The sequence below is a fragment of the Phyllostomus hastatus genome, unplaced genomic scaffold, assembly GCF_019186645.2.
Source record: "Phyllostomus hastatus isolate PE091 unplaced genomic scaffold, TTU_PhHast_1.1 phas_contig_98, whole genome shotgun sequence".
Classification (NCBI taxonomy): Eukaryota; Metazoa; Chordata; class Mammalia; order Chiroptera; family Phyllostomidae; genus Phyllostomus; species Phyllostomus hastatus.
The window spans coordinates 13,243,869-13,256,319 of record NW_025333999.1 but is presented as its reverse complement, the minus strand read 5'-3'; the positions used below and the strand labels follow the sequence as shown (position 1 = coordinate 13,256,319).

Sequence of the window (12,451 nt, the reverse complement as noted above, 5' to 3'; positions counted from 1 at the left end):
TTAGACTCCAGTTTTCACAATGTGACACCCTACAGATGAGCCCTTCAAGATCATCACCCACTGTTCCTTTTTTCCAGTGTCTGAACAGTACATTATGACTTTGTAAATGAGGTGGTTATTTATGATGTTACTATCCTCCCCCTTCTTTCTCAATATCTCTGCAAAACTTGTCATCCTATGTTGATAGCTAGACATAGTGCCATGAACGCTTGCTGTGCTGTTGTGGAGTTGCTGAATGGCACACACAATCAGGAGCAGAAGGGGAGGAAGCAGAACAGAGTCAGGGTCTAGTCCTGACTGGACCACAAGTGAGGCAGGCAATTTTGTGGGAACCACTTCCTTCCCTCAGCCTGACCACCTTCATCTACAAAAGAAAGGTGGACAGTGCTTGCTAGTCTCTATGTTTCTAGTCTAGTCTTCACATTCTAGCTTTCCATGACTCTGGCTAATTAGGGTTTATTATAACCCACTGTCTCTCAAAATTGTCATGAAGATGACATATTTTCAGGGAGGTGAAATGAAGCAGAGAAGCTGGGAGGCTGGGACCAGGAAGAGCGACTCACTGTTTTCTGCTTCCATACCACACCTCCCTGACTTGGAAAGAGGTGAATGGAAGAGGGACCTTCTTATAACCAGCACCAAGCTGGAATTTGAGAACTCCACTCTTGTCCTCACTGGTGAAAACAACTCACTTAGGAGACCCATGTTGGCCAAAAAATGTTTTTTCTCCTGTACTGGGGACATTGAGAGCAAACTTGACTGTAACTTTGTAGCTAAAATGTGACTATAGTGGCCAAGTTTTCACTAGACTGGCTACCAGTGTCCCCATCATTAGTCTACAGATGAGTTAGGATCACAAATGAAAAGTTAAATGTTCCCAAGGGAGAGGACATTGAGTGATGATACATAAGTGGCATCATTTGAAATCACAATTTTCAATTTCCCTTTGGAATCTGGAGGCCTCAACAGTGGAAGTAGCAATTTCCAACAGTGATGATGTGGATGGTGTTCAGGCATAAATTTGTGTTCCACCTATCTCAATCTGGCCAAGTTCTAGTTGACCAGGGTATTCAGAGAGTCTTAAAGAGAAAAGAGTCAGAGATCCTGTGGCAGACAAGATAAAGGAAGGAAGCTCCATGAAGGGAAGAGTCCTGGAGGGCTTGGGGATTTTCCAAAGTTTAAGAATTAAATCAGGCTGATTCACATAAAGGGCCAACCCAATCTGGAAGCAGAGTATGGGCAGAGGTTGCTGAGGAATACAACATATCTCTGGGGACAAGAGACATAGAAGTCCCTATGCTCACATGGACAGTTCAGAAGTATGGCTCTTTCTGTGAAGCATGATGAGAAACACTAGACACCAGTTAATGCAACAAGAAAAAAAAAAGTGAAATACCATCACAGAGAAAACCAGAGGACTACACAGAAACTGGGTGGAAAGAAGGAAAGAAACAACAGAAGGAGAGCAGGGGAGGAGGGGTTCAGGCCTGCAGCTGCCAGGCAGAGGAGAAAGCCAGGCCCCACTGTGAAGCAGAGGCCTGAATCATCAGGAAAACACATGCCTTCATTCAGTCAGTCAGCTAAGGAACCAGCCTGCATTGAGCAGAAACAGAGAGGATATGCTGGAGAGGCTAGCACTGTGCCTGGTTCTGGAGCTCCCCAAGAAACTAACATGGTACCTGCTCAGATCAAGTTCACAGCTGAGTGACTGGGCCATCAATCCCTAACTGGACAGCTTGACCTCAGTGCTCCGTGCCACCATGGGCAAGGACAGGGAGGAGGGGGATTCAGTTGCCTTCCCATACCACAAAGCATCATCATCATCATCATTGAGAAGTGAGGGATCTGAGAAGAAAGTTAAGTTGGCGTAGAAACAGTGAAGAGTTCAGAGCAGCCCCTGATCACACACATCTGGACAGAGGAGCTAGGGGGATAGGGGACCCTGATTGGGACCAGGCAACCACAACCTTGTCCAAGCTTAGTCTCCCCTTCCTAGGAGGGAGAATGGAGGCAAAAGAGAGATCTAAGGATGTGAAGAGTGCAAGTAAACAGGGAAACACCTTTTAGAAAGTTCCTGAAGGAAATACTGCCATGAGTCCCTCTCCTAATCCCATCTAGTACCTGCTGAAAGAGAATCACTGGAAGGTGGGATGGACAATACAAGCAGGAGAAGTGGATCTCATGACCTGCCCCTGTGGAATGATCAGAGTGGGAACCAGCAAATCATGCTGGGTTTGGACATATATAGGTGCCACTTAGTAGGATAAACCAAATGATGACATTTAAGAGAAGGCCTCTGGTCCAGAAGCATCTCTCAATTACTGTTTGAAAAGAGATTTGCTTGGATTAGCAAAACAACATCCCTGGGAGGTTAAAGCTGGAGACTGACATTTAGATCTGAATATAAATTCACTTTAACCTTCTCCCTTTCTCTCCCCCTGGATCAGAGGCAGCAAGGAAGCAGGTGTTCTGAGCAGGGCACCTGGAGGGGGGACCAGTATTGACCTCAGAAGCTGTGGACACAGGGAAGACCACAGCAGAGGGATCCCAGCTCTCAGTCTGCCAGACCTGGAATGAAGCAGGGCTCAAGGGAGGGGAAGAGAGTTGGGGAGATGAACTAAAAGGAAACTGGAGGTTTATATTTGTGCACACAGATCTGGGCTCTGTAAGCAAAAGAGTGTTCTTGACAGAATTGGGGGAAATTCCAAGGATCCCAAATCACTTTATTACCATTCACATTCATGCTTCATTTATTTTTCTTTTCTTTTAATTAAAATTCTTAAAATCAGAAAAATGCAACCCCCTCTTTAGCTGATTTATAGAATAGTAAAATTCTCAGACAAGGCAGGTTTTGGTGCTCCCTGCTCGTCTATCCCCATGAAGCCCAGGCCAAAGCACACCTTTGTGATGAGGGCTCCTGCAGTCATGTCACTGTTGTGTCATTAGCAAGAAATTTTGGACCATGTATTGGCATCAGAATATAAGAAGAATTTTTTTCTGGAACTGGATCATACTCACATAAAACCACCAGTCCTATTGGCCTTATCCCTTTATCCACATCTCAAATGAAGTTTGAAAAAGCATTTTCCCCCAACATAAATGAACCAAAAAACTGAAACATATTCATAAACACAGAGAGTAGACTGGAGGGCGCCAGAGGGGTGGGGTTTGGGGGAATGGGTGAAAGAGGTGAAAGAGATGAAGGGACTGAGAAGTGCAGATTTGTAGTTACAGAGAATTCACTGGGATGTAAAGTGCAGCACAGAGAACGCAGTCAGTAATGGTGTAATAACTATGCATGGGGTCAGGTGGGTGCTGGCAATATCGGGGGATCTCTGTGTAAAGTATATGATTGTCTAACCACTATGCTATACACTTAAAACCAATACAAATTTTAAAAGGAAAAAGAAAACCACCTTTCTAATTTAGCTTCTGGCAAATGTACACTTCATCACTCTATTCACCATCTTCCCTCCCAAGATATGTAGTATTCAAATCAGTTTTGAGATTCCATAAAGGAAGCAGGCCCTAAAATCAGACAGTCTAATTTCAAATCCCACCTATGCCAGCAACCAGCTGCCTGAGTGACCTTAGTTGAGTTATTCAACCCACCGTTTCCTCATTTGTAAAATGAGGATGTTACTAATAATGGTTAAATTGTAGGTAAAGTGTTTAGCATAGAGCCTGGCTCACACCAGGCACTCAATATAAGTAAATTCTATTAGAGGAAAATGTTAAAAGCTTTGGAGCTAAAGAACAACACTTTCTCACTTCACAACTGTTATGCATGTACACATGTGTGCATGTGTGTGCATGTGCGCATTCGCTCCTCTGAGACAGGCTGAACCGAGCAGAGATTTTGTGTCAGGGACAGTGAACACTCCCGTCACTTCTGCACCCTTTTGTCACCTTTGCAATATTTAAGTTTACTCTTTGCTTACATTTAGGAGATCCTCTACTAAATTTTAGAGCATTATTTGCTAGATTTAAGGACACACATCAATTTGTCATGTCTAATAGTGGGTCCATAGAGCAGACAGAAAAAGAAAGACATAAAATCAAGGCCTTGAACTGAAACAAAAGCAAAAGCTGTGCAGAGAATAAAGACCACTGGACTGGGGGTTCTGGGTCCCCTTATGTATCACTGTCTTAGTGCTACAGCTATCAGGTGAGGACAGCCTCTTTAATCATTTTGTAATTTGGAAATCAATTAATTGAATAAGATAATTTCCAACATTGTTCCCTCTTTATGGTTCCATGTTTGTTATTCTGCTGCCAACAACTCTGTGCCAGCTACTGCTCTAGATTTAAAGAGGTCTGGAACTGAACTCCTGCTTTGTGAACCAATGAAAAAGACTTGAGTAGGAGAAGAGGGTGGAAAAGGTCACTTTACACATCAGGACCCAACTCGACAGAACAACAAAAAACGATCAGCAACTTGTCTCCAAGTGTATAGTGAATCTAGTTCGAGTAAAAGTTTTGAGGTTAAAAAGCTAGATTAGGTTGTGTTGAGTTCTGTGGAGGATCTTGACTGTCAAGCAATTGGCAAGCATTCTGTAAGAATTTGGCAGGGGGCAGCCACTGGAGTATGCTGAGCAGGGAAGCATATAGTAACATTGGAGGAAAATACAAGTGCTCCTCAACTGTCAACTGAATTACATCCACATAAACCTACCACAAGCTGAAAAAAATCATAAATCAAAAGTGCATTTAACACACCACACCTACCAAACATCATAGCTTAGCCTAGCCTAGCCTACCTTAAATGTGTTCAGAACATTTACACTAGCCTACAGTTGGATAAAAATCATCTTGCTGCCTCTGCCCAGCATCATGAGAGAGCATTGTACCACAAATCACTAGTCCAGGAGATCAAAATTCAAAGTGCCATTTCTACTGAATTCACACCATCAAAAAACTAAGTCTAAACACAGTAGGTCGACAACTGGACTTACAGTGTATTTGAAAATCACTGGCTAAAAGCTGGTAAAGCCAGCATTCTGTAAATTTTGGTTTCTCATTAAAATATACAATTCCAACATTCAGGAGAGAAGGAATTTGTAACTATTTAGGCTGTGTCTATAAAATATTGCTTTAAAGAACAAAGGAGATATTCAAATAACCCCATTTTTATACAGGTTATTTGAATGAATTCCAACTTATTTTTAAATTCAGGCAAAACAGTTTGCATATGTAGACTTAGCCTAGGTTTCAAGTTTTCATTATGTAAAGCTTCACAGTGGACATCGAGGGGCATTCTATCATGGAGGACAGTGTGACCCTCTGCACTGGGTCTGCCCCTGTAATGGACTTTGCACATGTGGACAAGTGAGAATCATCTTGAGGATACTGCAAAGAGTTACATTCATCTGGGCTGATCAGTGAAATGTGAGAAACTCAGATGCACTTCGAATCATTTGAAACCTTTAAAAAATGTAAAAGGAAATTTGTTGGTTTGTTTGCTTGTTTTCCCAGACCATTGGCCAGTTGCCTTGCAAATAATAAGTATGAATCTGTGTGTTTTCTTCCAGGGTCTTTCTTCCCTGATTTCAAGCCTTCTGAAACAGTTTTTAAAATAGCATTCTGGCTTGGATACCTAAACAGCTGCATCAACCCCATTATATACCCATGTTCCAGTCAAGAGTTTAAAAAGGCCTTCCAGAACGTCTTGAGACTCCAGTGCCTCCACAGAAAGCAGTCTTCCAAGCGGGCTCTGGGCTACACCCTGCACCCACCCAGCCACGCCCTGGAGGGGCAGCACAAGGACCTGGTGCGCATCCCCGTGGGCTCAGGAGACACCTTCTACAAGATCTCGAAGACAGATGGGGTCTCTGAGTGGAAGTTTTTCTCTTCACTGCCCCGAGGATCCACCAGGATCACAGTGCCCAAGGACCAGAGGGCCTGCATAGCCCAGGGGCGAAGTAAAGGCTTTGTGCAGGTCTGCTGCTGTGTGGGGCCCTCACCCCCACACCAGGGAGAGAACCACCAAGTGCCAACCATTAAGATCCACACCATCTCCCTCAGTGAGAATGGGGAGAAAGTTTAGAGGACAGGAAAGGTCAGAAGGAAGGCAGGATGATCTTAGGCACCCTGCCCCTTTCTATGGGAAAGGCCAGTTCACTCTTCCTGGATGACAAGACAGGGCCCTCCAATTGGACCATCTGAGAATGGGGTGGGGGAGGAAACCCAACTCTTGGGCAGTGGGTAGGGCCCAGGGAGGAGGGAAGATGTGGCACAACCATCCCATTCAAAAGGAGGACAAGCAGCACTTCCCTGAAGCTAATACCCTCTCATATCCTCTGAGCCCGCTCTCCCCAGCCAGCCCCTTCATTGGAAAACACCATGGGAAAGAGAAGTTCAGGCATAATCCAAAAGACTATAAATATAGGGTTATGATTTCATCAGGAATATTTTCAGTGCACACTCTAAGTTTGGAGCTATTTCTTGATAGAGTGAGGGGATTTTATTTTCAGGCCTGGGGAGGAAGAACCTTACCATGATGGCTGATACCCGGGCACATTATTTTTAGAGCAAGTTTTAAACTTCACCATTTCTGATACATCCAGTGTCTCAACTTGGTGAAACTTGACCATGAGATTTACCTTTTGGGGCAGTTTGACTGGATACTGATTCTGATTCCTTAAGGATGGGGATGGGGTACTCATTGTCTCTGAACTAAAGGGGACTTGGGTCTAGATCAGCTGAAAGAACCTGTCAGTGGAAGGGTGGCTCTTCCTAATGGAAAGCAGTACAGATGAGGGTCATTGTTTCAGCCTAACTACCATGGACACAATTCCATTAAGTAGTTCCAGGCTCAAATGTAGGAAGGCTTCTTGTGTAACACAAAGATCCAGAGGTTAGGGTAGGGCGAGTGCTAATTCCACATTAAACTAGAGGCTGCAAAATTACTCCACAACCTTTTTGACATGGCCTAGAGAAAACCTTCTGTGCAAGTCACTTAACTTTTTCAGAATTTTCCATTATGAAAATCCACAGCTGATAATATTTTGAAAGGCACCCCTTGACTTCCTTTTTTCAGCTGCTTCACTATTGCATAGGGAATGAGGGTCGAGGCCCCAGTGCACCTGCAGCATGCAGGACTGAGCCTTATGATCCAAGTACGTGCTCCTGTCATTCGAGAGGTACACCTGCTTAGCTTGGGAGAATGCTGACTAAAAACCCATCAAAAGCTGGAGTTTGCAAAGAACTTTTGACAGATGCCCATGTATTCTGGTGAAAGATCCAGTAGCCCAATTACTTCATCTATTTCCACTTCCTACAGGTACTTGGGGAGCATGCTGGTTTTGGTTTTATGTATACCAAATTTTGGTAAACCTTAATAACTGGGTATATTTACTAAAGATGAAGATGGTAACTATATGTAAATGTTAAAAAAATTTTCACATTCCACAATAAGAAATTAAAGTGAGATTTGTGGTTTTCAAAGAATTGAGTGGAATCACTGGCCTGAGACTACTGATCATTTCAGTGGTCTCTTTGCACACATTTAGGTGATTTCCACTAAGAATTTTGAAATAGGCTGTAGCCATTATTTAACCTTAATGGCACAAATATGGCCCATATCATCTTTTTCTTCTTCCCTGGCAGAAAAATAATAATTTCCTTAAATCTTTCTGAAAGGCTCATACCTTTACACACTGCCATGGAGGGTATGGTTGCATGTGGATTGGAGTTTGGTTTTTGGTTGTGTTTGGATATAAAATATTGTCACTTTCTCAGCTCTTGCTGGAGAGTGTCTTCCCATTGACCAGACAGACATCCTGACTTATGTTCATGCTTAGGCTCTGGTGTTAGATGTCGGCTGGATTTTTAGACTCTTCTGGTCTGTCTGCATGTCCCATAACAGCTCCACCAGAGGCGGGTGTCCTGTCAGGGCTGTAGGCACTGGGGAAGAGGTGAGTGCGCAAGCCTCACTGCTCTCTGCCTTCCTGGGAAAGAGAAGTCTCATCACTGAGAACTTCCCTCAGAGTCTGAATTTAAAAAACCCCTTTTGCCAAGACACCCCCCTTACGAGAAGAGCTTCCCTATGAGAGAATGTTAATAGTTCTTCAGCAAAATACACCTGATCTTTAAACACCTTTACAGACAAATTTAAATATTAGATATTAGAAAGTTTAAGGTCACCAGAAAGCTAGTATTAGTGCCACTGCTCATCAAAATAAGCAACCCCAGGATGTTTCTGTCATCAGATAAAAGCCATGACAATTGTACTCATGTAAAATTATCCATAAATAATTGTCTGCTATGCTCTTCTCCAAACCCTCTCCCTCCAGGGAGGCAAACTTTAACATTGCTTTCCTTTCCCATAACATGGTATTATGTATAAATTTGCCAATTTTACAAGAAATTAATAATGTCACCCAAGACTTAGCCAGAATGGGATAACAATATACAAGTTATTTTTTACTCATCCACAAAAATCTCTGTACCTTTGAGCATGCCAAAAATCATCTAAAATTGTCACAGTTAAACAGATGATTGTCATATTTATACTCACATGTTTACTGCTTCTATTTGGAGTTTGAAGAATTTACCCAGGGCAACAGTAGTCAGAATGTCTTCTCTAATGTGTCATAAAAGCAGTTGCTGCAGGATTGTCTCAAAATCACAAAAAGTCAGCTTGACATGATAGGAGAGGCAAAATCTGAGATTTTCTTGCAATTCAAACTGCATGCATTAAGAGAGAACTTGAATCTCTTTATTCAAAAAATGTCCCCAAACTTTTGCAAGGATTTCAGGAAAGCATTATACTTGTCAAGGTTTCTTCCTTTTCCCTCTGTCATGTTGCATCCAAGACTGCCCCTACCTATATTCATTCAGTGTATGCCAACACTCTCCAAAATATTAAGGCTTCTAACTCTCACCACCTACCTGAACTGGTCCATCCATGGTAGACAGTGATATTTGGGAAAATAAATATTTTCTTAAGGCTTTTTTGTTAGGCGCTACTGTGGGCCAGGCCTTACTAGGGTATTTTGCACCCATTGTCTCTAAACCTCATAGCAACTCCACTATTCATAGTTTGGAGACTGAGACCTGAGAGTTAAGAGTGATTGAGGACTGGTCCAGGGCCAAGAAGGAACCGTTATTCAGTCTTGGCCCTCCCTAACACTAATGTCTGCATATCTTGTTTTTTTTTTGTTTGTTTGTTTTTTCACAATGCCCCTGACTCATAAATAGTGGGGATAAAAGTCCCCCAGTTGGGACTGAGTATACTAAGGACACTAGACCATACCCAAACTTGTTACTGTTTTCTTTCCTTGGGATTTGCCTGCCAATTAACCTCAGTAAATATGCTGCAAAATCTTCATTCCAGCCAAACCCAACAGCAGGTCATTGTAAATGAAAGGGTTTGGTATCTATAATTCTTTTTTAAAGATCTTATTTATTTTTACACAGAGGGGAAGGGAGGGAAAAAGAGAGGGAGAAAAGCATCAATGTGTGGTTGCTGCTTATGCACTCCCTACTGGGGACCTGGCCCACAACCCAGGCATGTGCCCTGACTGGGAATCTAACTGATGACCCTTTGGTTCACAGGCCAGCACTTAATTCACTGAGCCACACCAGCCAGGGCTGGTGTCTATAATTCTAACTCTCAGATTGCACCCCTCTTCCAGGGAGCATGGCCCAGAATGGTATTCAGGCCTTGCAAGAAGGATAAATTATATCAAAGAGGGAGGAGCTGTACAGATGAGAGAATTCGTAAGAGGCTGCTTAGGCCTAGAACAGCAAGACACACTTTCAGGTACAAAATACACCATACTGTCCAGTGGCTGATGTTACCGACTGCCACCCACCATTCATAGCATACTTCCAGGAAGTATGTCTGTCCCTTTTTAAAGTAAATAAAAACAAATACATCATTCTTATCAGCTGTATTCCAGCCTTTTTTTTTTGAGTTGGAGAAAGAGAAAAGAAATCATAGGCATCACCAGGAGCACACAGAGCTCAGAGTGTGTCAAACATGTGACTGTCATTTCTGTCATCTTGGAAACACGGTTTCAGAGTGCTGGGCTCCAGGTAGCCAGAGACCTAGACAATCTTTGCAGGTGGAGAATTGGTTGGCAGCTGTGGTAGTTTATTGGATGGCATCTCCTTGGTCCTGGCTTTCTTTGCACAAAGGAATGCTTAGGTCCTGAGGGTCGGCCCCCATCCCTCCACAGTGAGCCATCACACAGGCCTCCTGGCCCAGTAGGTTTCGTGGATGTGGGCTGGGGGGACATTTTAGGAACTATTTTCTTGGGAAGGCGATCAGCCTTGAATCACAGCTATTTAATCACAGCTTGACACGCAGTGTCATTTGTTTTGGGGCCTGGTTCTGCTCAGGTCTTCTTGCCAAAAAAGATGCTGCCTCTACCTACAAGGGTTTGTTGACTCAATTCAGGAAAGAGCTCTGCCCATCAGCAAAGAGATGAGGGATTGCGGGTGCATGGAAGGCAAACTCTACAAGCAAAAACAGGGTGATGAAAAAGACAGCAGAGGTGGTAACTATGGTGACATCCATAGAGGTGTGCTCACTTGTTACTCTGATTTCTTTTTGCACTACCAGGACTTTTAACCATGAAACCACCTGCACACAGCTCTGGTCAAGCCCACTTGGAACACTGTCGGCATCTGCTCCTTGTCAGCAGAGTGTGCTGTGAAGTAGGGCCAAGCTCAGGTTGCTGTGGGGTCCACCATCTTCAAAAAGCAACAGCAGCCATGGCCCCCCTCTGGCAAGGTCCCTGCCAGGAGATGACTGCTGGGGGCTGGGTTGGCCAAAGCAAGTCAGGATTTCAGCAGAGGGCACCCAGCCCCTGGCTGGCACTCCATCAGCATATCCGCAGTCCTGCTCCCCAGGCCCTCGTGTCACCAGGGCAGAGGATGGACCTCTCTGCTCTGTGCAGGAGAATGGCATTTCTTCTTCGCTCTGCAGCACAGATTACTGAGTGTCCTGCCTGAAAGGAAGGTTACGGGAGTTGAGGAGGGGGCTGTTGAAAGGGAGAAAGAAGACTGACCCTGGACATTGCTCAAAGCAGGATGGATAGTTCAGGAATCCACTGCTGCAGCTGATAAGCAAGGAGCTGCCCTAAAGCAATGCCTATTCATGTCCAAAAACAAAGTAATTATCTTTCCTTTTCATGAGGCTGGGGAGTTATTATATTACTTTCCCTCCAAGTCATAGTCAACTTTGCCACATTATCAGCTGGAAATGATTATTGGTAAACTATGAAAAATACAGACTTAATTAAGTAAAAAAATTTAAGAAAAAATTAATACTGCACCTGGAGGGAAAAATAGACACTGGTCTACATAAAAAAGCCTGAATAATAGTAGGTGCATTCAGATGCAATATTAAAAAAGTGAAGACAGAAAATCACTGCATGAGTTTGGTAATTCCTCCCATTGATACAATACTTCATACCTTTTAAAACACTTCTGCCTATCTCAAGTCATTCCTGAGCATTAGTTCATAATATAGATATTTGTACTTAGCATATAAAGAAACAAGGGGAGGGAGCTAGGGAGAGGTTTAAGGATTTCTTTGAATCGCCCCAAATCCAGCTTCTGACTCCTTTTTCCAAGAGCCTTCAATATCCCCAAGGTCCACTGTGTTTCCTGAGACCCTGGCTTTCATGTCACTGATTCATCCCTGATCTGCGTTTCCCCCCAGGTACAGCTCAGCGGCTGGGCAGTACAAGATTGTTCTAGGCGCTGAGTGCATATTTGTCTATGCTGCTCTCGTTGACTAAACAACAAGCTGCTGTAACTCTGCTCTCTCTCCCTAGATAGCCAGCAGCAGAGCTAAGGGAATAAGCAGGACAGGGACTCGTCAACAGGGTGACACATAAGGCAAAGCCACCAGTTACTGATACCTTAAGGACCTCAGGAATGCAGAGGTATAAGGAGATTTCAGAACCCCCTTTGCTGGGGAGCCTGAGAGTCATCTCATACACCCTGTTGTTCACCGTTAGCAACTGCTCACTTCCTCTCCTGCGCCCGATGCACTGGGCACCGAGAGGCAGACAGTCCCTAGCTAATGAGCTGGGTGTGTTGCAAGCTCATTTGTTGCAAGTCAAGAATGCATTCATTATTCCAAGAGATATTGTTAGAAATGGGGGAGGGGAAGGATGTTCCTAGCTGAACAAAAGAATAAAGCTCTATTTGATGTATACCAGAGGCTGGAATACTTTTTTTTTCTGTAAATAGCTAGACATTTGGGAATTGTGGGGCCGTATGGTCTCTGTCACTCACTCTTTGTTTAATTGGGGTTGAGGGGAAGAACAATCTTCTAAAAATGTAGAAACCAGTCGTAGCTCTTAGGCATGGGCCAGATTTAGCCCATGGTCCACAGTTTGCTACCCCTGATCCATACCACTGCTAGCTTACACTGTTGTGAAAATAATGCTAAGCAGTGTATTTTGGTCAACATACAAGCATCTTTTTCTAG

At 43.7% G+C, this 12,451-nt stretch overlaps 1 protein-coding gene across 2 annotated transcripts in view; it reads left to right on the top strand.

Moving 5' to 3' along the window:
- ADRA1A (adrenoceptor alpha 1A) overlaps nt 1-12,154 on the top strand; it is a 107,006-nt gene extending 94,852 nt beyond the window's left edge. Inside the window, exons 2-3 of one of the 2 annotated variants that reach the window (XM_045852910.1) lie at nt 5,532-5,938; nt 10,571-12,154. In XM_045852910.1, coding sequence (XP_045708866.1) covers nt 5,532-5,938; nt 10,571-10,579 — 416 coding nt within the window. In that variant the 3' untranslated portion in view covers nt 10,580-12,154. Of the gene's footprint in view, nt 1-5,531; nt 9,432-10,570 lie in introns of those variants that run through there. The other variant, XM_045852909.1, reaches the window with a different exon arrangement.
- The last annotated feature ends 297 nt before the right edge of the window (nt 12,155-12,451 follow it).